General features: G+C 41.7%; 1 protein-coding gene across 1 annotated transcript in view; it reads right to left on the reverse strand.

Moving 5' to 3' along the window:
* Positions 1–27,533, reverse strand: part of mtmr9 (myotubularin related protein 9) — a 107,210-nt gene that overhangs the window by 12,548 nt on the left and 67,129 nt on the right. Inside the window, exons 5-7 of the mRNA XM_072251430.1 lie at positions 19,644–19,861; positions 9,969–10,130; positions 5,357–5,498 (exon numbers count right to left, since the gene is read on the reverse strand). Coding sequence (XP_072107531.1) covers positions 5,357–5,498; positions 9,969–10,130; positions 19,644–19,861 — 522 coding nt within the window. The remainder of the gene's footprint in view (positions 1–5,356; positions 5,499–9,968; positions 10,131–19,643; positions 19,862–27,533) is intronic.

Here is a 27,533-nt window from a genome sequence, read left to right on the forward strand (position 1 = left end):
TTGCATCCTATCAATGTCCCACTGTAACCTCTGACAGCCCTTCACACTATCCACGACACCTCCAACTTTTGTGTCATCAGCAAATTTACTAACCCATCCCTCCAATTCCTCACCCAGGTCATTTATAAAAATCACAAAGAGTAGGGGTCCCAGAACAGATCCCTGAGACACACCACCGGTGACTGACCTCCATGAAGAATATGACCCCTCTACAACCACTCTTTGCCTTCTGTGGGCAAGCCAGTTCTGGATCCACAAAGCAATGTCCCCTTGGATCCCATGCCTACTTACTTTCTCAATAAGCCTTGCATGGGGTACCTTGTCAAATGCCTTGCCGAAATCTATATACACTATATCTATTGCTGTACCTTCATCAGTGTGTTTAGTCACATCCTCAAAAAACTTCAATCAGGCTCGTAAGGTACAACCTGCCTCTCACAAAGCCATGCTGACTATTCCTAATCATATTATGGCTCTCCAAATGTTCATAAATCCTGCCTCTCAGGATCTTCTCCATCAACTGATCAACCACTGAAGTAAGACTCACTGGTCTATAATTTCCTGGGCTATCTCTACACCCTTTGTTGAATAATTGAACAACACCCACAACCCTCCAATCCTCCGGAACATCTCCCGTCCCCATTGATGATGCAAAGATCATCGCCAGAGGCTCAGCAATCTCTTCCCTCACCTTCCACAGTAGCCTGGGATACATCACATCCAGTCCTGGTGACTTACCCAACTTGATGCTTTCCATAAGCTCCAGCACATCCTCTTTTTTAAATATCTACTTGCTCAAGTATTTCAGTCCTCTGTAAGTCATCCCAACAATTGTCAAGATCCTCTTCCGTAGTGAATAGTGAAGTGTTCATTAAGTATCTCTGCTGTCTCCTCCGGTTCCACACACACTTTTCCATTGTCACACTTGATTGGTCCTATTCTCTCACGTCTTATCCTCTTGCTCTTCACATACTTGTAGAATGCCTTGGGGTTTTCCTTAATCCTGTCCGCCAAGGCCTTCTCATGACCCCTTCTGGCTCTCCTAGTTTCATTCTTAAACTCATTCTTGCTAACATTATAATCTTCTGGATCTCTATCATTACCCAGTATTTTGAACCTTTCGTAAGCATTTCTTTTCTACTTGACTAGATTTACAACCGCCTTTGAACATTTGCCACATTTCTTCCATACATTTCCCTGAGAAAATCTGTTTCGAATCTATGCTTCAAAGTTCTTGCCTGATAGCCTTATAATTCCCCTTACTCCAATTAAATGCTTTCCTAATTTGTCTGTTCCTATCCCTCTCCAATGCTATGGGAAAGGAGATAGAATTGTGATCACTATCTCTAAAATGCTCTCCCACTGAGACACCTGACATCTGACCAGGTTCATTTCCCAATAAAGATAAGTACAGCCTCTCCTCTGGTTGGCTTATCTACATATAGTGTCAAGAAATCTTCCTGAACACACTTAACAAACTCCAATCCATCTAAACCCCTCACTCTAGGGACATGCCAATCGATATTTGGGAAATTAAAATCTCCCATTATGACAACCCCGTTATTATTACACCTTTCCAGAATCTGTCTCCCTATCTGCTCCCCTCCCTTCCGCTATCCCTATGTCACTCTGCCCCCTCCCCCAGCTGCCTACCACCTCCCTCTTGGTTCCACTTCCTTCTACTACCCATTGTTTTCCCCTATTCTTTCTTTACCTTCCCTTCCCCCACCCCTTTATCTTTCCCCTTACTGGTTTTTCATCTGGAACCTACCAGCCTTCTCCTTCCCACCCTCCCCCCACCTTCTTTATAGGGCCCCTGCCCCTTCCCCCTACAGTCCTGACGAAGGGTTCCGGCCCGAAACGTCGACTGATCGTTTCCACGGATGCTGCCCGACCTGCTGTATTTAGCAGTTGTTGCTTTGGTAAAATAGTGCACAATAAAGCTGCATTTTTCACATTGTGGCAACGGCACATCAAAGATAGAAAAAGGCAAGCACCTTTTCCCCAGGGTAACAAAGGCTAATACAAGACAGCACAATTTTAAGGTGATTGGAGGAAACTATAGGTGATGCCAGATAAAGGTAGGTTTCCTTCATTCTTTCTTTTTTAAACACAGAAGGGTAAGTATACAGATCTCAGTGCCAGGATGGTGGTAGAGACAGATACTTAAGGTTCATCTACAAGACTCATAGATAGGCATATGAATGAAAGAAATATGGAGGGCTATGTAGAAGTGAAAGTTGTCACATGCCGCTTGATTTTACTTTATAAGAGGTGATAGCATTCAAGTGTTGTCACAACTATTGAGCGTCCTTTGTTTATTCAAGTTTAGTCCGGAATTGCCACTTCGCCCGTGATGGCTTTCCGGAGATTATACCTGGACCTCTTGTAGCTTTCTCGGTCACCATGAATAGCTCTGACCTGGCCCTCAGACGATTGCGGATCTCATGGTTAATCCAGGGTTTCTGGTTGGGGAAGACTCTGAATGGTTTTGTGGGGACACACTTGTCTACAACTGCTTGAATAAAGTCTGTGACAACCATGGTGTATTCATTCAGATGAGTCTATGAACATGGCCCAGTCACCCCACTCGAAATGTAGCTGCTCCTCTCCCTCCCGCGACCTTTTATTTGTCCTAATCTCTGGAGCTTTTCTCTTTAGCTTCAGCCTGAATGCAGGTAGAAGGACAGCCAAGTAATCCGATTTATCAAAATGCAGTCTGGGCAAAGAATGGTAGGCCCTCTTTATCTTAGTATAACAATGATGGGACCTTTGATGCTACTGGTTAAATGCTGATGGTAGTTTGGCAGGATTTTCTTCAAACAAGCCTGGTTGACGTTGCTTTGATTTGAAATGCATCAATATGGACTGTTCTGTGTTTGAAGATGCATCATGCAGTATCTCAAGCACTTGAATATTTTTGGCCACTGGTGGTATGTAAATTGTGGCCAGGACTCTGGAGAACTTCCAAGTTAAATAGAATGGATGACATTTGACTATTTTGTGTACACCAATTCAACAAAACTGCCGGATCAGACCACCACTGAGAGTTTACTATGAAACATACACCTCCACCTTTTGCCTTTTCCAAATCAAAAGAATGGTTCATCCTGTGAAATGAGGAATCTGTAGGTCTCATCGCCATATCTGGCATGCTGGGAGTAAGCCATGTCTCCATCACGCATACAACACAACATTTTCTCATTCCCTTCATATACAGCAATCTTTCCCTCAGGTCCTCAGTTTTGTTCTCTAGTGATGGCACATTTGTTAAGAAGATGCTCGGTTGGGGGTGGGGGGTGGTGGTTGTGGTCTCATTCCTCTGTTTTGGCCTGGAGTGACCCCACTCCTGCCTCGCTTCCAGCCATGGTGATGAACCATCATCTGCTTAAAGGTGCTGTACCTGCTAGCTTGAGAGTCATCCACAGAGTCCATCAGAAGATCATGAAATATGCAGTTTATTAAGTTAATTTAACAGTACATTGCTTAAAAGGGAGTAACATGATGCAGATTGCAGTTAGAGTAATTCAAAGAGGTATATTTAGAAGTATTGTATAAAGCCTGCAGAACATCACCGTAGTTCACTGGCGCCATCTTTCCTATATGACTTTGGATTATGGGAGGAAATCAGAGCACCCGAAGGAAACCCACGAGGTCACGGCAGAATATACAAAGTCCCTACAGATGGCACCGGTATTGAACTCTGGAATCCCCAAGCTGTAATAGTGTCATGTTAACCATTACGCTATTGTAACATCCTACTGTGAATGCCCACAAGAAAATGAATCTCAGGGTAATATATGGTGACATACATGTACTTTGATAATAAAATTTGCTCTAATTTCATTTCAACAATGGGCTGTTTCTATTGTTCTCACTGTGCTCTTTCTTGCATCATTTATGTTTTTCTCAGGAATGCTCTGTATCCGATGCTACGTGTGTGCGATGCTATTTCAAACGTATTTTAATGCAACTCTGCTTACATGTACAGTTGCAAGGAAAAGCTTATGAATCTTTGCAATTACCTGGTTTTCTGCATAAATTACTCATAAAATGTGGTCATAAAGTACTCATAAAATTACTCACCAAGTGTTTCCTGTAGCCGCTGATCAGACTTGTACAACAGTGAGGAGGAATTTTAGACCATTCCTCCATATGAAACTGTTTCAGTTCATCAGTATTTCTGCGTTACCTTGCATGAACAGCTCTTTCAATTCGGTTAAGGTCTGGACTCTGACTTGGCCATTCCAAAACACAAATTTTCTTCCTTTTAAGCCAATCTGTTGTTGATTGACTCGTGTATCAGATCATTGTCTTGTTGCATCGTCCAACTTCTATTAAGCTTCAGGTGTCAGACCACTACCCTGACATTCTCCTGTAAAATGTCTTGTTACAATTTTGAATTTGTTGCACCCTCAACGATTGCAAGCTGTCCAGGCCCTGGAGGCAGCAAAGCAGCTCCAAACCATGTTGCTCCTTTCACCATGCTTCACAGTTGGGATGAGGTTTTGGCATTGGTGTGCAGTACCCTTTTTCCTCCAAACATAGCGGTATGTACTTCTGCCAAAAAGTTCATCTTTGTCTTGTCGGTCCACAGAATGTTGTCCCAGAAGCATTGTGGAACATCCAGAGGTCTTTTGCAAACTTGAGACATGCAGCAAAGTTTTTTTTGGAGAGCCGTGGTTTCCTCTGTGGTGTCCTTCCATGAACACCATTTAGTTCAGTGTTTTTCTTATAGTGGACACATGAGCAGAGACTTTAGCAAGTTCTACAGGTCTTTTGCTGTTACTTTTGGGTTCTTTCCCACTTCCTTTACGAATGCACATTGTGCGCTTGGTGTGAACTTTTCAGGATGTCCATTCCTAAGGCGAGTAGCAACAGTACGGAATTTCCTTCATTTGTAGACAATTCTCTTACCATGGACTGATGAACATTCAGGTCTTTAGAAATGCTTTTGTAAGCTTTTCCAGCTTTATGCATTTCAACAATACTTCTAAGGTCCTCTGAAAGTTGTTTTGATTGAGGCATGATTCACATAAACAGATCTTTCTTGAGAAGAGCAGGCTCTGTTAGTAACCCGACCTTTGTGTGTCTTTTATAGGGCAGATGAAGATCAGATCACATTTTATGAGTAATCAATGCAGAAAATCAGGTAACTGCAAAGGGTTCACAAACTTTTTCTTGCAACTGTATGTACGTATGACACTAACCTTAACTTTCACTTACTTTCTCTCACTTCCTTCAACTGCAACCAAATCATAGCAACAATATTAAACATATTTATATTGTGGCTACATCTTTTAAAAGAATAATTCCATATTAATGAGCAAAAGCAGCCAAATTAGATCCATTATACCTGCAACCATTCACGTTCTATTAAGGCTTCAAATCCATTAATTGTTCTTGATTGTGGATCTAGGATAATGTGGGCAAGAGAGGTGACCTGCAAGGTGGAGTCAATTCCTTCACTGCCATGAACCAATACAGATGCACCTTCTCTAAAACAGGAGAAACAGAAAGAATTATTTGAAAAAAAAAGTAGGTTGTACTATGAATAACCTCAAGAAAAATACAAATTTGAACTCTATGGATCACCAAGCACCCCAAAAAATTACTTCTCCCAATGTTACAATTCCAAATAAAATGTTTTTGTTGTTAAAACTTTATCTTAGTCTCTACTAGTATTGATTGCAAACAAAATGAGAAATTCAAATCATAAACAAGCAATTCTGCAGATTGTGTAAATATATCTGTAACCCTAAAGTCTTTATGAATTTGTAACTTCTGTAAAATGTAAAGTGACAAAATGGAACCCACAAAATCCCAAAGTGTTTTGCTGGTTTGAATGCAAGGCTTACAAGTCTGTTTGTGTGTTTTATGATAAGAAGCTGTATGTGTGTATGTGTTTTATAATAGGAAAGTGTGTGTGTGTTTTATAAGAAGCTGCATGTTTTTTTATGGCAGAGGAAGTTTTGACAATAGAGGTAAACAGACACAGTTTCTAACGAACAGATGCCAGAATAAGACAATGGAGGAATGTTATGCACTGGAGCATCCCAATTCCTCGTCTCTGTAAAAAGTATAAAAGTGCTTTGTTTATGATATACAGCAGCTCGCAACTATTCTCCAACAGGGCGAAGAGACAATTTCGAACGAAGCTGGAGGCTATATCAGATGCACAGCAACTCTGGTAGGGAATGCGAGATATTACTTCCTACAAAGCGAAACCCAATAGTATGAATGGCAGCGATACTTCACTACCAGATGAACTCAACGCCTTCTATGCCCGCTTTGAAAGGGAGAACACAACTACAGCTGTGAGGATCCCTGCTGCACCTGAGGACCCTGTGATCTCTGTCTCAGAGGCCGATGTTAGGCTGTCTTTAAAGAGAGTGAACCCTCACAAGGCAGAAAGTCCCAATGGAGTACCTGATAAAGCTCTGGAAACCTGTGCCAACCAACTAGCGGGAGTATTCAAGGACATTTTCAACCTTTCACTGCTATTGGCAGAAGTTCCCACTTGCTTCAAAAAGGCAACAATTATACCAGTGCCAAAGAAGAATAATGTGGGCTGCCTTAATGACTATTGCCCAATAGCACAAACATCGACAGTGATGAAATGCTTTGAGAGGCTGGTTATGACTAGACTGAACTCCTGCTTCAGCAAGGACCTGGACCCTTTACAATTTGCCTATTGCCACAATAGGTCAATGGCAGATGCAATCTCAATGGCATTCTACACGGCTTTAGACCACCTGGACAACACAAACACCTATATCAGGATGCTGTTCATCAACTATAGCTCAGCATTTAATACCATCATTCCCACTATCCTGATTGAGAAGTTGCAGAACCCGGGTCTTTGTACCTCCCTCTGCAATTGGATCCTTAATTTCCTAACCGAAAGACCACAGTCTGTGCAGATTGGTGATAACATATCTTCCTCGCTGACGATCAACACTGGCGCACCTCAGGGGTGTGTACTTAGCCCACTGCTCTACTCTCTGTATACACATGACTATGTGGCTAGGCATAGCTCAAATACCATCTACAAATTTGCTAACAATGCAACCATTGTTGGTAGAATCTCAGGTTGTGACGAGAGGGCATACAGGAGATATGCCAGTTTGTGGAATGGTGCCACAGCAACAACCTGGCACCCAATGTCAGTAAGACGAAAGAGCTGATTGTGGACTTCAGGAAGGGTAAGACGAAGGAACACGTACCAATCCTCATAGAGGGATCAGAAGTGGAGAGAGTGAGCAGTTTCAAGTTCCTGGGTGTCAAGATCTCTGAGGATCTAACCTGTTCCCAACATATTGATGTAGCCATAAAGAAGGCAAGACAGCGGCTATACTTCATTAGGAATTTGAAGAGATTTGGCACGTCAACAAGTACACTCAAAAACTTTATAGTTGTACTGTGGAGAGCATTCTGACAGGCTGCATCATTATCTGGTATGGAGGGGCTACTGCACAGGACCGAAAGAAGCTGTAGAAGGTTGTAAATCTAGTCAACTCCATCTTGGGCACTAGCCTACAAAGTACCCAGGGCATCTTTAGGGACTGGTGTCTCAGAAAGGCAGCATCCATTATTAAGGACCTCCAGCACCCAGGGCATGCCCTTTTCTCACTGTTACCATCACGTAGGAGATATAGAAGCCTGAAGGCACACACTCAGCGATTCAGGAACAGCTTCTTCCCCTCTGCCATCTGATTCCTAAATGGACATTGAACCCATCGACACTACCTCACTTTTTTTAATATACAGTACTTCTGTTTTTGCACATTTAAAAAAATTTAATCAATATGTAATTGATTTTCCTGTTTATTTATTATTGTTTTGATTTATTATTATTTTTTCTCTCTCTGCTAGATTATGTATTGCATTGAACTGCTGCTAAGTTAACAAATTTCACGACACATGCCAGTGATAATAAACCTGATTCTGATTCTGATTCTGACATTATGTCTGGAGGTAGCTTCCCTTATAAAGTAAAGGCATCTGTTAGTCTTGCGAGACCATGGATCTGCGCCTGGAAAGTCTTCACTCTCCAGGGTGCAGGCCTGGGCAAGGTTGTATGGAAGACCAGCAGTTGCCCATGCTGCAAGTCTCCCCTCTCCACGACACCAATGTTGTCCAAGGGAAGGGCATTAGAACCCATACAGTTTGGCACCGGTGTCGTCGCAGAGCAATGTGTGATTAAGTGCCTTGCTCAAGGACACAACACATTGCCTCCGCTGGGGCTCGAACTCACGACCTTCAGGTCGCTAGTCCAGTGCCTTAACCACTTGGCCACGTGCCTTACAAATGAATAATAAATGTGCTATAATGTGATCCACTCTGAATTTGCTGTAGTCTTTTTCCTGTATATTAGGAGACTTAGCTGAATGGTATACAACAAGATGCTAGAAATGCAAATAATATTTTCAGTATTGGATTTCATAAACTCAAATTATAACCTGGCAATAACTACTGCAAGACCTACAGGGCATTTTTTGAATAATTAACTAAGTTAGGGGTAGTAACATGTATTTTTAAACATTTTGCAGATAAATGAGTATTGGAAAGCAAATACACTGATAATTTATGAGAATGAGGAAAAACAGTTGTTAGTCAGAATCACTGGAGAAAGTCATGTATTAAGAACAGTTATAGAACATAAGCAAATTTATCAACTGATGGTTCCAATTTAAAGCATGATAATAAATGTTTGTGTGGTATCAAAAAGCTTTGTTATAAACAAGAAAACTGCAGATGCTGAAGATCTGAAACAACAAAAGGTACCGGTACAGGTTAGTGATGCATTGGCAATACCAGGAAACAGAGATGCAAGTTAACTTTCTGTCAGAGAGAAGGTGGGAAGGGATATGTGCAACAAATGCAGTACGATGGTAGGATCTGTTGGTAGCTAGATTTAATGAGTAGGATAAAAACAAACCAATAAAAAAAGCAGAAAATGGAAAATGCTGGAAAAACAAGTCAGATAGCATCAGTAGAAATAGGAACAGTTAACATTTCAGACAAATAGCAGAACTGAGAATGAGAAAAATAGTTTAGCTCACAGCAGAATGGGTGAAACCAAGAGAAACAATGAAACCATGTCGAATCAAATCAAATCAAGCAACACACGCAAAATGCTGGTGGAACTCAGCAGGCCAGGCAGCATTCATGGAAAAGAGCATAGTCTATGTTTTGGGCTGAGACCCTTCAGCAGATTTTCTCTTGTTTGAAATCAAATCAAGTCCACTTATCATTCAAGCCATACATAAGATATAGCTGAACGAGACAAGCCAAGCCAAGGTGCAAAACATACAAAATAGCAAGTAAACATTCAAAAATAGCAAGTATCATGATTCAAAATATCAAGTAAAAAAGCATATTCACTGGAAAAAAAACATATATAGTCCAAGACCCTAAGCGACAATGTCCAACAATCTCCTGGCAATGTACAGATGCATGCACTCCAGCACACACTCCAGTGTGTTGTGAGTGTTGCTTTGAGTTTTTCACCTGGAACCTACCAGTCTTCTCCTTCCCACCCTCCTCCCACCTTCTTTATAGGTCCTCTGCCCCTTCCCTCTTCAGTCCTGACGAAGGGTTCTGGTCTGAAACGTTGACTGATCGTTTCCAAGGATGCTGCCCGACCTGCTGAGTTCCTCCAGCGTGTTGTGAGTGTTGCTTTGACCCCAGCATCTGCAGATTATTTTGTGTTTAAGTTTAGAAAAGAAGTGTTTTATTTGGAAGAATGATGAAAGGAATATGACACGAGGATATATGCATAGAAATCCAAAATGGAACATTTTGTTTCTATTAATCCACTGAGCAGTTGTGATCCGAAATGCACCGCTTGAAAAGGTTGTGGTATTAATCAATGGCTGAAAATACAAGGACAATTTTGCTACAGGAGCAAGTTCCTAGCACGATGTGAGTGTTTCATTCCATGCCTTTGTGAAACAAGGTCTTACCTGTCAATACACTGTGCAGCTAGGCAAGCAGTGGTTAATATTTCTTTTATGTGTGACAACCAGCTAGAAGCCTCCAATTTGCTCAGCCACCTATCCATGTTGTGGGACTGGTCGTTAGAAGCTTCAACCAGTTTAATTAAACTTTCTTGAAGAATGTGGTACCTAATTAAAAGAAACAGAATATGTAACCATGAAAGATTCTTGTACTTAGGATATATAACAGCAACATGGAAGGCTTTCAATGATCTGTGTAACCAAATATTTTTGCACAGTCGTAGAACAATCAACAATATGGATACACTATACTTGCTTCATTTTGTGGTGCAAGAACCCTACTCTAACATGTAACACTGCTAGACATTAGGACTTCCACTTTTCCCTTTAAATAATACAAAATTTCAAGGCCGGAGTAAGTGTCAGCCTTTATTTTTGCACGATGGAGACATAAAGAGACTACAGATGCTAGAATATGGAGCAACAATCTGCTGAAGGAATTCAGCAGGTCCAGCAGATCTCCAACACATTGCTTGTTACTTTATTTTTGCAGTTTTAAAATTTTGTGTCATCATCTTTCGACAGATACTTAGCAGATATGGTTTGGCTTCTGGCTAATGCTACCTTAGATCTAGTCCTGTGCAATGAGACAGGTAAGATTAACGATCTTGTAGTCAGAGATCCTCTTGGAAAGAGTGTTCACAGTATGATTGAATTTCGCATACAGATGGAGGATGAAATAGTTAGATCTAAACTAGTGTATTATGCTTGAACAAGGGAGACTACAATGGGGTGAGGGAGGAGTTGGCTAATGTGGATTGGGAGCACATGCTATTTGGTAGGACAGTTGAGGAACAGTGGAATACTTTCAAAGAGATTTTTCACAGTGCACAACAAAAGTATATTCCAGTCAAAAGTAAGGACAGTAAGTGTGGGGCGAGCCAGCCTTGGATAACTAAGGAAACAAAAGATAGTATCAAATTAAAGGTGTGTGGCGCGTGGCCAAGTGGTTAGGGCATTGGACTAGCGATCTGAAGGTCGTGGATTCAAGCCTCAGCTCAGGCAGCGTGTGTGTCCTTGAGCAAGGCACTTAACCACACAATGCTCCAGTCTACCCAGTTGAGAATGGGTACCCGCAAAAATGCTGGGGGTTAACCTCGTGATAGACTGGTGTCCTATCTGGTGGGGGGGTCTCCAACTCTCAGTCGCTTCACGCCACGGAAACCAGCATAAGCACCGGCTTGAGGGGCCACAAGGCTCGTAACAGACTTCAATCTTTAATCAAATTAAAAGCTCGTGCACAAAGTCGCAAAGAGTAGTGGGAGACTGGAGGACTGGGAAAACTTTAAAAAGCAACAAAGAACAACTAAACAAGAAATAAGGAAAGGGAAGATAGAGTATGAAAGTAAATTAGCACAAAATATAAAAACAGATAGCAAAAGTTTTTATAAATATATAAAGCAGAAGAGGGTGGCTAAAGTCAACGTAGGTCCCTTGGAAAAAGAGAAGGGGAAGTTGATATTAGGTGATAAGGAAATGGCTGAGGCATTGAACGACTATTTTGTGTTGGTCTTCACGGTGGAGGACACATCTCATATGCCAAAGCATGATGTTATGGACAAAATGGGAGGTGAGGACATCGATAAAATCACTGTCACTAAAGAGATAGTGATGAGCAAACTAGAGGGCCTGAAGGTAGGTAAGTCCCCTGGTCCTGATGGGATGCATCTCAGGGTGCTGAGGGAATTGGTGGAGGTTATAGTAGACGCATTGGTAATCATTTACCAAAATTCTCTTGACCCTGAGCAGGTCCCGGCAGATTGGAAGACAGCAAATGTCACGCCACATTTTGAAAAAAAGGATGTAGGCAAAAGTCGGGCAACTATAGGCCAGTTAGCTTAACATCTGTAGTCGGGAAAGTGCTTGAAGCTGTCATTAAGGAAGAAACAGCGAAACATTTAGAAAGGAGTGGTTCCATTAGACAGACGCAGCATGGATTCAGAAAGGGCAGGTCCTGTTTGACAAATTTACTGGAGTTCTATGAGGACATAATGAGTACAGTGGATAGAGAGAACAGGTGGATGTCGTATATGTGGATTTCCAGAAGGCGTTCAATAAGGTGCCGCACAAGAGACTTATAAATAAGATACGGATGCTTGGGGTCGAAGGAACTATATTGGCATGGATAGTGGATTGGTTAACCAATAGAAGGCAGAGAGTTGGTATAAATGGGTGTTTCTCCATTTGGCAGTCAGTGGTGAGTGGGGTGCTGCAGGGGTTGGTGCTGGGCCCGCAGCCCACTTGCATTGTTGATTTGGAAGCAAAATTTGCTGAGGACACTAAACTGAGTGGAAAAGCAAATTGTACAGAGGATGTGGAGAGTCTGCAGAGGGATACAGATAGGTTAAGAGAGTGGGCCAAGGTCTGGCAGATGGAATACAATGTTGGTAAATGCAAGATCATCCACTTTGGAAGGAATAACAGAAGAGCAGATTATTATTTAAGTGGTGAAAGATTGCAGCATGCTGTTGTGCTGAGGGACTTGGGAGTGCTTGTGCATGAATCACAAAAAGTTGGCTTACAGGTACAACAGGTCATTAAGAAGGCAAACGGAATGTTGGCTTTCATTGCTAGAGGGATTGAATTCAAGAGCAGGATGGTCATGCTGCAACTATACAGGGTACTGGTGAGGCCGCACCTGGAGTACTGTGTGCAGTTCTGGTCTCCATACTTGAGGAACTCCATACTTGATGTCTATCCCAGCATGTGAAGACAGACTTCGGCGGATTGAGCGGACGAGACCAATGGAAGGTCCAACTGTCAAGAAGGCGGTCTCTGCAAGCGTCGTGGAATGTGTAGAGCAGGACAAGACACAGAAGATGTCCTGGTCATCCACTGCGCCTAGTCCCATCTCCAGCCGTCTAGACTCTTGCCACTGGATCCAGATGGGAATTGGGAAGAGAGAGTGAGGCTGACGCTGCGCAACTCTCCCTCACTTAAATCCAAATCACGCGCTAGTCTCGACACCATCATAATGGTGTCGAGGTCCTCATCGACGTCAATGATGGACGAACAACTTGAGGAAGGCTAAACTGGCTTTGGAGGCAGTGCAGAGGAGGTTCACCAGGTTAATTCCAGAGATGAAGGGGTTAACCTATGAGGAGAGATTGAGTTGCCTGGGACTATATTCTCTGGAATTCACAAGAATGAGAGGGGATCTTACAGAAACATACAAGATTTTGAAAGGGATAGATAAGATAGAAGTAGGAAAGTTGTTTCCATTGGTAGGTGAGAGTAGAACTAGGGGGCATTGCCTCAAGATTCAGAGGAGAAGATTTAGGATGGAGATGAGGAGAAACTGTTTTTCCCAGAGAGTGGTGAATTTTTTGAAATCCTTTGCCCAGGGGAGCAGTTGAGGCCTCTTCACTAAATATATTTAGGATACAGTTAGATAGATTTTTACATAGTAGGGGAATTAAGGGTTATGGGGAAAAGGAAGGTAGATGGAATTGAGTTTATGGACAAATCAGCCATGATCTTATTGAATGGCGGGGCAGGATCCATGGGCCTGATGGCCTACTCCTGCTCCTATTTCTTATGTTCTTATGAAAACCTATAATACTAGGTTTCAATACCGCAAAAGCATCCTTTTTTATTACTAAGTGTAACCAGATTTTTTAAAAAAATGCAAGCAGCAAAGGAGGAATTTTGCTTGCAATAAGTACAGTCAAACTCTGAGAACCATCTGGAAATCTCGAAGGCTCAGCAGGCAGTTTACAGTGCTCCTCCTAAACCACATTCTACCCTCCAAATCACATCCATGCAAGTTCTGTTTCAGATCTCGATTCGTTTTCACTATTTTACAGTATAGGTTATTTCAGCCATGCCATTGGTTTTCTTTCATCTCTTCCTTTCAGCTGAAAGGCAACAGTTTTCCATGCTTTGTACAGCATAGTGAGAAATCTCTTCTCCTATCTACCTTACATTTGTCTATTGGCCCAAATGTATCCAGTGTGAGGGAGTGATGTTATGTATTAGAATGACATTGGGAAACCAGTGTAATACCCCGGGAAGGTTTCACTGCTAATGTAATGGTCTTTCTGTAGAAGCAGTGTTTGGGTTACGGTTAGAGATAACGGGAGTTTTGGAATGTGAGCCGTCCAATGAGAGGAGTGTGTTTTCGTGCTGCGTGCTTGATACTGAGGTGATCTGGGTCCTTTGTTCAACGGGAGATAGAGAGAGAAGACACCAGAAAGGAGAGGTTGTAGACACCAGAAAGGAGTGGACGGAGTGGGACCAGGAGTCAACAAAGCCAAGGGAGTCGATGGAGGATCGACGAAAGGGAATCCGTAAGCTCCAACTACTGCACATTAGACAGTGTCATTAAAATGGGCCCTTTTCTTTTTGTTTTTCTTTACTAACCCTTTAGTCAACTTAAGAATTATAAAGCTAAATCGTTTAATTGCATATGGTGTTCTGTCTGTTATTTCGTGGTACTGATTGGTAACAGGGTAACACATCACACGGCATCCACACAAACAGGAGGTTTGCACCTCAATCTCACACGTCTGGAGGAGCCAGAGATCGTCCTGCCTAGACTTACATAGCCGACAACAAAACCTTAGTATTCACAATTATTAGAAATTATTATACTTACTAATTTATATGGGATATAAATTATAATGGGAGATAGAAAAGGAACGTAATAAGGGCAAAATTACAATCGTCGGGATTTCAATATGCAGGTTGATTAGAAAAATCAGGTTGGTGCTAGATCCCAAGAGAAGGAATCTGTAGAATGCCCATGAGGTGACTCTTTAGAGTAGAGTGTGGTGGAGCTCACCAGCGGAAAGGCAATTCTGGACTGGGTGTTGTGTAATGAACCAGATTTGATCAGGGAGCTCTTAGGATACAGTGCTCATAATTTGATAGAAGTCAGCCTACAGTTTGAGAGGGAGAAGATAAAATCAGATATATCAGTATTACAGTAGAGTAAAGGGAATGAAAGAAGCATGAGAGAGGAGCTGGCCAAAGGTATTGTAAGGAGACACTAGCAGGGATGATGGCAGAACAGCATTGGCTACAGTTACTTTGGACAATATAAAAGGCATGGGATGCCAAAGATGAAGACATCATTCTAAGGGGAGGACAAGGCAACTGTGGCTAACAAAGGAAGTCAAAGACAACATTAAAGCTCAAGAAAGGGTATAAAATGTAGCAAAAATTAGTGGGAAGTTAGTGGATGAGGAAGCTTTCAGAAACCAACAGAAGGCAACTAAAAAAGCCATAAAGAGAGGAAATTAGGGAATACAAAGGAAAACTAGCTAATAATATAAAAGAGTATACCAAGATATTTTTCAGATATATAAAGAGTAAAAGAGAGGTAAGAGTGGATATCGGACCGCTGGTAGATGACACTGAAGGAGGTAGTAATGGGAGACAAATAAATGGTAGACAAAGTGAGTAAGTATTTTGCATTAGTCTTCACTGTGAAAGACACGAGCAGTGTGCCAGAAATTTGAGAGCGTCAAGGGCAACAGTGAGTGCAGCTGCTATAACTAAGGAGGTGGTGTTTGGGAAGCTGAAAGGTCTGAAAGTAAATTAAGTCACATGGGCCACAAAGAGATAGCTGAGGAGATTGGGGAGGCATTAGTAATCTTTCAAGAATCACTAGATTCTGGAATGGTTCTGAAGGACTGCAAAATTGGAAATGCCACTCCATTCTTCATGAAGGGAGGGAGGCAGAAGAAAAGAAAATACAGGCCAGTTATCTTGACTTCAGTGGTTGGGAAGATGTTGGAGTGTATTATCAAGGATGAGATTTTGGGATACATAGAGGCACATGATAAAGTCAAAATCAGCATGGTTTCCTCAAGGGGAAAATCTTGCTTGACAAATCTGTTGGAATTCTTTGAAGAACAGGGTAGACAAAGGAGAATCAGTGGTTGTTGTTTACTTGGATTTTCGAAGGCCTTTGATAAGCTGCTGTACAGGAGGCTGCTTAACAAGATAAGAGCCCATGGTACTACAGGAAAGATACTAGTGTGGATAGAAGATCGGCTCACTGGCAGGAAGCAAAGAGTCAGAATGGCGGTGACTAGCAGCGTTCCACAGTGGTTGCTACAGGGACTGCTTCTTTTCACAATATCTGTCAATGATTTGGATGAAAGAATTGATGGCTTTGTAGCCAAGTTTGCAGATGAGGGCTAGAGGGGCAAGTAATGCTGAGGAAGCAGAGAGTCTGTAGAAGGACTTAGATGGGTTGGGAGAAGGGGCAAAGAAGTGGCAGAACGAATATAATATAAGGAATTGTATGGTCAGTAGAACAATAATTGTAATAATAATAAATATAACAATATTAATAATAAAAATAAAAAATACTAATATACAGAATAATTTACCAATGTGCAGTACTGTGCAATAATAATGTACAAAATAATAAAACAGATATTTTCTCGTTTGCTGTTGTTCTGTGATGCATGTTCTCCTGTCGCACAGAGATGAACTGTTGTATATGCTTATTGCATTTGGTAGGAAAGATTTTCTGTAAGATTCCTTGTGCTGGTGGAGCTGAATGAGTCTGTTTGTAAGGGTGCTCCGCTGCTTATTCAGTAGATCATGGAGAGGATGTGCCCGATTGTCCATAACAGCTTGTTTAGTGACCTCCCTCCCACCACTAACTCAAAAGAGTTTAGGTTGTAGCCAAGGGCGGATCCAGCCTTTTTGATTAGTTTATTTAGCCTTTTTGCGTCGTCAGCTCTGATGCTGCTCCGCCAACATAAAGCTGTATAGAAGACTGCACTCGCTACAACAGACTGGTAAAGGTTTTCCAAAATCCTGCTGCACACATTGAAGGATCTGAGCTTCCTAGAAAAATAGTGGCATTGTGTATTTTCTAAACAGGGAGAAAATTCAAGAACCAGAGGTGCAAAGGAACTTGAGTCCTTGTGCAGGATCCCCTAAAGGTTAACTTGCAGGTTGTGTGGGTGGTAAGGAATAAAAATGCAATGTTAGCATTCCATTTTGAAAGGACTAGAACACAAGAGCAAGGTTGTAATTGTGAGGCTTTACAACACATTGGTTAGACCACACTTGGAGAAGTGTCAGCAGTTTTAGAAACATAGAAAACCTACGGCACAATACAAAGCTGTGCCGAACATGTCCTTACCTTAGAAATTACCTAGGGTTACCCAGAGCCCTCCATTTTTCTGAGCTCCGTGTACCTGTCCAGGAGTCTCTTAAAAGACCCTATCATATCCACCTCCACCACCGCTGCCTGCAGCCCATTCCACGCACTCACCACTCTCTGCGTAAAAAACATCTGACATCTCCTGTGTACCTACTTCCAAGCACCTTAAAACTGTGCCCTCTCGTGCTAGCTATTCCAGCCCTAGGAAAAAGCCTCTGACTATCCACAAGTTCAATGCCTCTCATCATCTTATACACCCTCTTATCAGGTCACCTCTCATCCTCCATCGCTCCAAGGAAAATAGGCTGAGCTCACTCAACCTATTCTCTCAAAAGTCATGCTCCCCAATCCCGGCAACATCCTTGTAAATCTCCTCTGCACCCTTTCTGTGATTTCACATTCATCCTATAGTGAGGTGACCAGAACTGAGGACAGTACTCCAAGTGGGGTCTGACCAGGGTCCTATGTAGCTGCAACATTACCTCTCAGCTCCTAAACTCATTCCCACAATTGATGAAGGCCAATGCACTGTATACTTTCTTAACCACAGAGTCAACCTGCGCAGCAGCCCCTTGCCTAAGAAAATATGTGATGGCATTGGAAAGGGTACAGAAGAGGTTCACGAGAATAATACCAGGAATGAAAGGGTTTTCCTATGGGGACAGTTATATAGCTCTGGGCCTATACTTGCAGGAATTTAGAAGAATTGTGGGAGGTGGGGGTGGAGGGAAATCTCATTGAAACTAATTGGATATTGAGAAGTCTAGACAGAATGGATGTGGAGAGGATGTTTCCGATCGTGGGTAAGTCTAGAACCAGAGGGCACAGCCTCAGAATAGAAGAATGACCCTTTAGAATGGAGATGAGGAGGAATTTCTTTAGCCAGAGGATGGTGAATCTGTGGAATTCATTACCACAGATAGCTGTGGAGGCCAGTCATTGAGTATATTTAAAGTGGAGTTTGATAGGTCCTTGATTAGTCATGGCATCAAAGGTTATGGGGAGAAGGCAGGGGAATGAGAGCGAGAGGAATAATAAATCAGCCATGATAGGATGGCGGAGAAGACTTGATGGGCCAAATGGCCTAATTCTGCTCCAGTGTCTCATGGTTCTATAGTCTAAATGTCATACATACTGCAAAAATATTCTGCTATTATACAGAAATCTCAATAGTTCAGGATCTGGCTCATCAAGACCTTCTTCCCACTCTTTTTAAATACAGCAAGGCCTTTTAACCAAGCTCCTTTAAAACACGTTTTGATTCCCACACTCCCTTTCAACTCATTCTGTATAATGGAAAATTTATTATGTTACTGATGAGACTAAATTATAGGTTGTTGTTGACAGTGAACCTGCTTTCAATCAATTACAAAGAGAAGGGCTGAGGAACGACAAATGTATTTCAACTTGGGTAACTGTGTGGCATTTTTCCACGTTCAAACCTGAGTAGGACCTATTCAGTGAATGGAAAGGCATTGATGAATGCTGGGGAACAGAGGGACCTGGGAATACAAGAGCACAGTTTGCTAAAAATAACCATGCAAATAGACAGGGTGGCGAAGAGGACATTTAGCATGCTGGCTTTCATGAGTCAGGGCACGGAGTTTAGGAGTAAGGACAGTATGTTGCAGTTATACAGATTGTGGGTGAAACCGCACTTGGAGTATTGTGAGCAGTTTTAGTTATACTGTTTTTGGAAAGACATTTCAAATTGGAAAGCATGCAAGAGATTTATGAGGATGCTGCCTGGACTGAGGGCCTGAATTATAGGGAGAGGTTGGCCATGTTGGATCATTATTCCTTGGAGCGTAGAAGGATGAGAGGTGACCTCATAAAAGTTCATAAAATTATGAGAAGCATGGATAAAGTTGACGGTCATAGTCTTTTCCCCAAGGTTGTGGAGTCCAAAACTAAAGGGCACAGATAGAAGAGGGGAAATATTGAAAACATATCTGAGGGATAGCTTCTTTACACAGAGGGTAAAGAGTACCTGGAATGAACTTCCAGGCAAAGTGGTTGAGGTGGGTACAAAGGCAAAATTTACAAGGCATTTGGATAGGTACATGGACAGAAGCGTCTTGGAGGGTTATGGACCGAACACAGGCAAATGGGACTAGCACGAAGGATGCTCTGGTCTGAATGCATCAAATAACTTTCTGTAAGTATTAAGTCCCCTATGTATTATATGGTATAAAGCAGGCTGAAATTCTGTTCTGATTACATCATTTTCCTTCATTAAAATCTTCAAGTGGATTCTAGTTTCCAGAGCTTAGGGGGCAATGCTTTATTTAGTGGTCCTTTTATTTTAAAGAGAATTCTGACAAAGAATAATTTGGTTATAATTAAACATTTGATTTTGATTCTAAGCTTTCATTTTGAAGTGTTTTCGCTAAATTGTTCCAGAAAAAGATGAACATCCTTTTGCACGCCATACAACATAAACAAACACTTATGAAAGCAGTATAAAGTGAACAGCTGTGGTTCTTACTTACCTTTCAATGGACTTGTGAATACGTCGCCACTGAGGATAATGTGCCTCTTGTTCAAAGCCACCTCCTCTGGCTCTGGCTTGCTGAGCAGCAGTAAGTGGTCTGGTGTCAATTATATAACCACGTTTCCCTGCTCGTAGAGTGGCATTAATCAATCTTTCATCTTCCTTGCACCTTCTTCCGTTGGTTCCAGTCAATGGCTGGGCGCTGCGCATCATTACCTAAGTACGTTTCATTATTAAATTAAAAAATTGAAAAACTGGATATAGCTAAACAAATATTCTTATTTTAACACAGTTAATCAGAAGTAAAATCATGAACTTGATTCAATTTGTTAAAGATACATTTGCCCCAGTGTTGCAGAAACTATTTTTCCTGCACATGAAACTAAATACATGATGAGACTTCGGATTTTATAGTCAGTAGCATTGAAGCTTGCTATTGATCTTAACAAAATCTGCCAAGTAAATGCAAGTTGGAATGTGCCATGTTGGTTGCATAGTTAAACACTATAGTTTCACAGACTGTAAAGCAAGAAGTAAATAAGCACCAACTTTAAGTGACTTTTTTAACGTAATTAAGAGGAAAATGAAATAATTGAGACCATCAACTAATTAAGGGAGAAGCTAAAATGTCAAGTTAAAAATACTAGATTTGTAAAAAGCAAGTAATTTAAAAATAAACTATGGGGATAACAATCAACATTTTTAATAAAGAGTTTTAGGGCCAAAAGGGTAATTATGCCATAATTATGATTAGTATGCCATTAAAAGCTAAACTACTTCACATTCAAAAGACATTATTTGACAGCATTTTTTCTTAAACAGGAGGCATAGTTCATGAATCAAGTTTGTCAGTTTCTCCCAACTATACTAAGCATACTTACAACACTACATACTCTGAAGCTGCAGGGAACTATTAACTGCAAATTCTGGATTCTTAAGCTGTAACTGCACATGTGCAAACTCTGACATTTGTAAACTTTCATAGCCTCTCCATAATTTCACTGTAAATTATAGACCAGTTTAAATAACTCCAGATGTTTTCTGATCTGTTTTTAATTTGCTAACATTATGAAAAAAGTAACTGAGGAATACTCCTATATCTATGAATGTCAGGTTGCTATTCAGTGTGGTTCATCATTTCAATGAAGCCATCACTTCAACATTAGAAGTTATTTTTAACTAAATACATCAGCAGAGCCATGCTGATACAGATCATAATCCTTCAGTCACATTTCACAGCCAGGCTGTACCACAAAATTTCCTACAAGGTTGATTGAAGTAAGATGGCTTGGTTTCCACAGAACCTCTGTTTTCAGACATGTTTTTTTTTTAAAATAAATACTTAGTTTCAGATATCCAAAGCATTGAAAAAGGACCTACATCCAACAAGAATTAACACCAACACAGCCAACATTTTCAAGAAGGGTGCTTACGTGGTCATCCTACAAATTCCTCTCATTTCTGTGTTCTCATTACTCTTAATTCTAACGTGTTCATGTAATGATCTGAAGAAAATGTTGCCACATTGATTTCACTGCCTCTCAAAAATTTGTGAAGTTGATGGTCTACCAAAGCAATCCACCCCCCTCCCCACAATAAAAATGAAAGTGAAAGAATAAAAATGAGACTTCCTCTCGCCCAGCAGACTTTCAGTAACTGTTCTTCCATACCATCATCAAGTGACCCCTTTCCACTGGCTATTGCTCCAGATTTCTTGCCTATTTCCAATGGTCAGGTCTCTCAGTCTGTGACACTCCTCTTCTAGTGTCTTAAGGTGTTCATTGTCTAAAGCCCAATATAGGTGCTATAGTTATTGCATATAGTTATACATAAGTTTAAAATGCCCAATTAGAAACTTTCTGCCATCTTGTCTTGGTTATGTCATCTTAAAATTTTAGCTGAACACCTGCAGTTGAAAATTAAGAAAGCCTCAAAATTGTTTCATCAAAAGTTATACAATATTATATGCCCAGAAATTCCATCAACTTTTAAAGCACCACTTATAATTAAGAAATAAAATCAGCAGTTTGAAGAACCTATAACCCCACAGTACTTCTTTCCTCTCCTTCCCTCTTCTATTCTCCACTCTGGTTTCCTACCTCTTTTCCTCACCTGCCTAACACCGCCGTACCCCCCCCCCCCCAATCCAGTATACATCCCTCCTTCCTTTTTCCTATGGTTCAGTTTCTTACCCATCAGATTCCTTCATCTCCAGTCCTTTACCTTTCCCATCCACTTGGCTTCACTTATCACCTTCTAACTACCCTCCTTCCCCTCCCCCCATCTTTTTATTCTGGCGTCTTCCTCCTTCCTTTCCAGTCCTGATGAATGGTCTTGGCCTGAAATGCTGTTTATTCATTTTCACAGATGCTCTCTGACTTGCTGAGTTCCACCAGCATTTTGTGTGTGTTGCTCTAGATTTCCAGCATCTACAGAATCTCTTGTGTTATTGCAACTTTAAAATGGCTACTTAACTGCATCTGTGTACCCTTATCCAATGCTCCTTCACTTGAAAACTGTACCTATTTCCACAGTAAAAACCTGAAAATGTCTACATGTAATATTTCCCTGCACAGGTAACTGATTGTTTATATTTTTACCATGTAATCTAACCACAACTGTTTTTTCTCAACTCTTCCCAATAAAATAACCTGTTGTTTTCTTTCATAGCCACTCCTATATCGTTTGCTGGAGTGTAAGCAAATGAGAATCTTAAATTTTAAAATTAGATGACTACTGTAAAATCCCATTTCTAACCCTGGAGAATTGGTTCTTGGTCCTACAAAATTTATTATTCACAAACACACATTTCAAATTGAAATTAAAATTTTACAGATAACAAAATCTGAACTCTAAACAGAGAAATACATGTAAACAACTGCATAGCAAAATAAAAATTTCTTTCATGTACTTTGCAGACCCTTTGCAAAACCTACATGGCAACATAATCTGTCACTAGATTAAATATTTCTAGCAGTATCATCTTTCACTGTGTATTTTTGGCTGCGAAATTAAAATTGCAAGTTTGGCAGACATAATCCTCCACTTGAAAACTGAGCTTCCAAGGAGACTAAAGGCACGTACATGAGATAGACATTATCACATGCTTCCACCAAGCTGATGCACTTCTCACTGCAATCAATCATGTCATACTAAGCCAGACATGATAGTTAAGGAATTCCCCGAAAAAATGCCTTCAAGAAAATTGCAGTGTATTTTAAAAAAATTCTCATGTAGGTAGAAAATAGTGCAATGATAGGACTAACTACAATTGCACAGACTTTGGAGAGCATTATATTTCAATTATTGCCAGGACCGGAGGGCTTGAGCTACAAGGAGAGACTGGATAGGCTGCTGTTTCCCTGAGGCATAAGAGGGTGAGGGGTGACCTTACAGAGGTCAAATCATGAGGAGTGTAGATAAAGCAGATTGTTACCATCTTTTTTTTCACCCTGGAGTAGGGGAGTCAAAATGGTACTGGTGAAAAATGGCACCGCTTTGCAGGCAGCTTAAAAAACTTCTAAATATATAGCCTGATGAAGGGTCTCAGTCCGAAATTTTGACTGTTTACTCTTTTTCATAGTTGCTGCCTGGCCTGCTGAGTTCCTGTGTGTATTGCTTTGGATTTCCAGCATCTGCAGATTTTCTCATCTTTGTGGGTCTAAATATACTCTTCTGAACTACTCTCACTGCAATCTACAGGATGTAATTTCCCTTCAAGTAGCATACTTTCAAACCATCTTAATGAACTAGCCATTTCACTATCTGATGAAGGACTCGGTGGATTTAACTCTCAATGCTACTTGTACTGCAAGGTACATCACCATAGCCGTGAGGAGGCAAAGAGTGGGAATAAAGGGAGCCATTTCTGGCTACCAGCCGGTGACTAATGATGTTCCACAGGGACCTGTGTTGGGACTGATTCAATTTAGGTTATATTGTCAGTGATTTGGATGATGGAATGGCTTTGTTGCAAAGTCTGCAGACGATATGAAGACAGTTGGAGGGGCTGGTAGTTTTGAGGAAGTACAGAGGCCACAGAAGGACTTAAGACATTTTAGGAGAATAGGCAAAGAAATGGCAGATGGAATACAGTACAGTATTGGGAAGTGTATGGTTATGGTAGAAGAAATGAAAGGGTTGACTGTTTTCTAAATGGAGAGAAAATACAAAAAACTGATGTGCAAAGGGACTTGGGAGTCCTTGTGCAGGATTCCCTAAAGGTTAATTTACAGATTAAGTCTGAGTTGAAGAAGGTAAATGCAATGTTAGCATTCATCTCAAGAGGAAGGATATAATGTTGAGATTTCAGAAAGCACTGGTGAGGCCTCACTTGGTGTATTTTGAGCAGTTTTGGGCCCCTTATCTTAGAAAGGATAGAACATCAAAAACAGAAAACCTACAGCACAATATAGGCCCTTCAGCCCACAATGCTGTGCCAAACCTTAGAAATTACCTAGGATTACCCACAGCCCTCTATTTTCCTAAGCTCCATGTAGCCACTCAGGAGTCTCTTAAAAGACCCCATCGTTTCCGCTTCCACCACCGTCGCCGGCAGCCCATTCCACTCACCACTCTTTGCATAAAAAACCTACCCAACATCTTCTCTGTACCGACATCCAAATACCTTAAAACTGTGTCCTCTCGTGTTAGCCATTTCAGCCTTGGAAAAAAACCTCTGACTATCCACATGACCAATACCTCTCATCATCTTATACACCTCTATCAGGTCACCTCTCATCCTCCGTTGCTCTAAGCAAAACAGGCCAAGTTCACTCAACCTATTCTCATAAGGCACACTTCCCAATCCAGGCAACAACCTTGTAAATCTCCTCTGCACTCTTTCTATGGTTTCCACATACTTCCTGTAGTGAGGTGACCAGAATTGAGCACAGTACTCCAAGTGGGGTCTGACTAGGGTCCTATATAGCTGCAACATTACCTCTCGGCTCTTAAGCTCAAACCCACGATTGATGGAGGCCAATGCACCATATGCCCTCTTAACCACAGAGTCAACCTGTGCAGCTGCTTTGAGTGTCCAATGGATCCGGACCACAAAATCCCTCTGATCCTCCACACTGCCAAGAATCTTACCATTAATACTATATTCTGAAATCATATTTGACCTACCAAAATGAACCACCTTGCACTTATCTGGGTTGAACTCCATCTGCCATTTCTCAGCCCAGTTTTGCATTCTATCAATATCCCGCGGTAACCTCTGACAACCCTCCACATTATCCACAATACCCCCAAAGTTTGTGTCATCAGCAAATTTACTAACCCATCCCTTCACTTCCTCATCCAGGTCATTTATAAAAATCACAAAGAGGAGAAGTCCCAGAACACATCCCTGAGGCACACCACTGGTCACTGACCTCCACGCAGAATATGACCCGTCTACAACCACTCCTTACCTTCTGTGGGCAAGCCAATTCTGAATCCACAAAGCAATGTCCCCTTGGATCCCGTGCCTCCTTGCCTTCTCAATAAGCCTTGTATGGGGTACCTTGTCAAATGCCTTGCTGAAATCCATATACACTACATCTACTGCTCTACCTTCAATTTGTTTAGTCACATCCTCAAAAAATTCAATCAGGCTCGTAAGGTATGACTGGCCTTTGACAAAGCCATGCTGACTATTCCTAATCATATTATTCCTCCCCAAATGTTCATAAATCCTGCCTCTCAGGGGATCTTATCCATCAATTTTACCAACCACTGAAGTAAGAATCACTGGTCTGTAATTCCCTGGGCTATCTCTACTCCCTTTCTTGAAGAAGGGAACAACATCTGCAACGCTCCAATCCTCCAGAACCTCTCCTGTCCCCAATGATGATGCAAAGATCATCACCAGAGGCTCAGCAATCTTTCCCTCGCCTCCCACAGTAGCCTGGGTACACCTTGTCCGGTCCCGGTGACTTATCCAACTTGATGATTTCCAAAAGTTCCAGCACATCCTCTTTCTTGATATCTATATGCTCAAGTTTTTCAGTCCGCTGTAAGTCATCCCTACAATCACCAGGATCCTTTTCTGTAGTGAATACTGAAGCAAAGTATTCATTAAGTACCTCTGCTATCTCCTCCGGTTCCATACACACTTTTCCACTGTCACACTTGATTGGTTCTATTCTCTCACGTCTTATCCTCTTGCTCTTCACATACTTGTAGAATGTCTTGGGGTTTTCCTTAATCCTGTCCGCCAAGGCCTTCTCATGGCCCCTTCTGGCTCTCCTAATTTCATTCTTAAGCTACTTCCTGCTGGCCTTATAATCTTCTAGGTCTCTATCATTACCTAGTTTTTTGAATCTTTCATAAGCTTTTCGTTTCTTCTTGACTAGATTTACAACAGCCTTTGTACACCACAGTTCCTGTACCCTACCTTCCTTTCCGTCTCATTGAAACGTACTAATGCAGAGCTCCACACAAATATCCCCTGAACATTTGCCACATTTCTTCCATTCGTTTCCCTGAGAATATCTGTTCACAATTTATGCTTCCAAGTTCCTGCCTAATAGCCTCATATTTCCTCTTACCCCAATTAAATACTTTCCTATCTAGTCTGTTCCTATCTCTCTCCAATGCTATAGTAAAGGAGATAGAATTGTGATCACTATCTCCAAAATGCTCTCCCACTGATAGACATGAAACCTGACCAGGTTCATTTCCCAATACCAGATCATGTACAGCCTCTCTTCTTGTAGGCTTATCTACATATTGTGTAAAGAAACCTTCTTGAACACACCTAACAAACTCCACCCCATCCAAACCCCTCACTCTAGGGAGATGCCAATCCACATTTGGGAAATTAAAATCTCCCACCATGACTACCCTGTTATTATTACACCTTTCCAGAATCTGTCTCCCTATCTGCTCTTTGATGTCCCTGTTACTATTGGGTGCTCTATAAAAAACACCCAGTAGAGTGACTGACCCCTTCCTGTTCATAATTTCCACCCACAGAGACTCCATAGACAATCTCTCCGTCTTCCTCCTTTCCTGCAGCCATGACACTATCTCTGATCAACAGTGCCATGCCACCACCTCTTTTGCCTCCCTCTCTGTCCTTTCCGAAACATCTAAAGCCTGGCACTCTAAGTAACCATTCCTGTCCCATTCTAATCTCTGTAATGGTCACAACATCACAGCTCCAAGTACTGATCCACGCTCTAAGCTCATCCGCTTTGTTCATAATACTCCTTGCATTAAAATAGACACATCTCAAACCATCTGTCTGAGCACATCCCTTCTCTATCACCTGCCTATCCTCCCTCTCACACTGCCTACAAGCCTTCTCTATTTGTGAGCCAACCGCCCTTTCCTCTGTCTCTTCAGTTCGGTTCCCACCCCCCCAGCAATTCTAGTTTAAACTCTTCCCAATAGCCTTAGCAAACCTCCTAGGCAGGATATTGGTCTCTCTTGGATTCAAGTGTAACCCGTCCTTTTTGTACAGGTCACTCCTGCCCCAAAAGAGGTCCCAATGATCCAGAAATCTGAATCCCTGCCGCCGGCTCCAATCCCTCAGCCACGCATTTATCTTCCACCTCATTCTATTCTTATACTCAGTGTCACGTGGCACAGGCAGTAATCCCGAGACTACTACCTTTGAGGTCCTGCTTCTCAACTTCCTTCCAACCTCCCTGTAGTCTGTTTTCAGGACCTCCTCCCTTTCCTTACCTATGTCGTTAGTACCAGTATTAACCATAAATTCTGGCTGTTCTCCTTCCCACTTCAGGATATCGTGGACTCGATTAGAAACATCCCGGACCCTGGCACCTGGCACCCTGGCACACCCGTGTTTCTTTCCTGCGTCCACAGAATTGCCTGTCTGACCCCCTAACTGCACAGTCCCCTATCACTGCTGCCAACCTCTTCCTTTCCCTACCCC

The sequence above is a fragment of the Mobula birostris genome, chromosome 2, assembly GCF_030028105.1.
Source record: "Mobula birostris isolate sMobBir1 chromosome 2, sMobBir1.hap1, whole genome shotgun sequence".
Lineage (NCBI taxonomy): Eukaryota > Metazoa > Chordata > Chondrichthyes > Myliobatiformes > Myliobatidae > Mobula > Mobula birostris.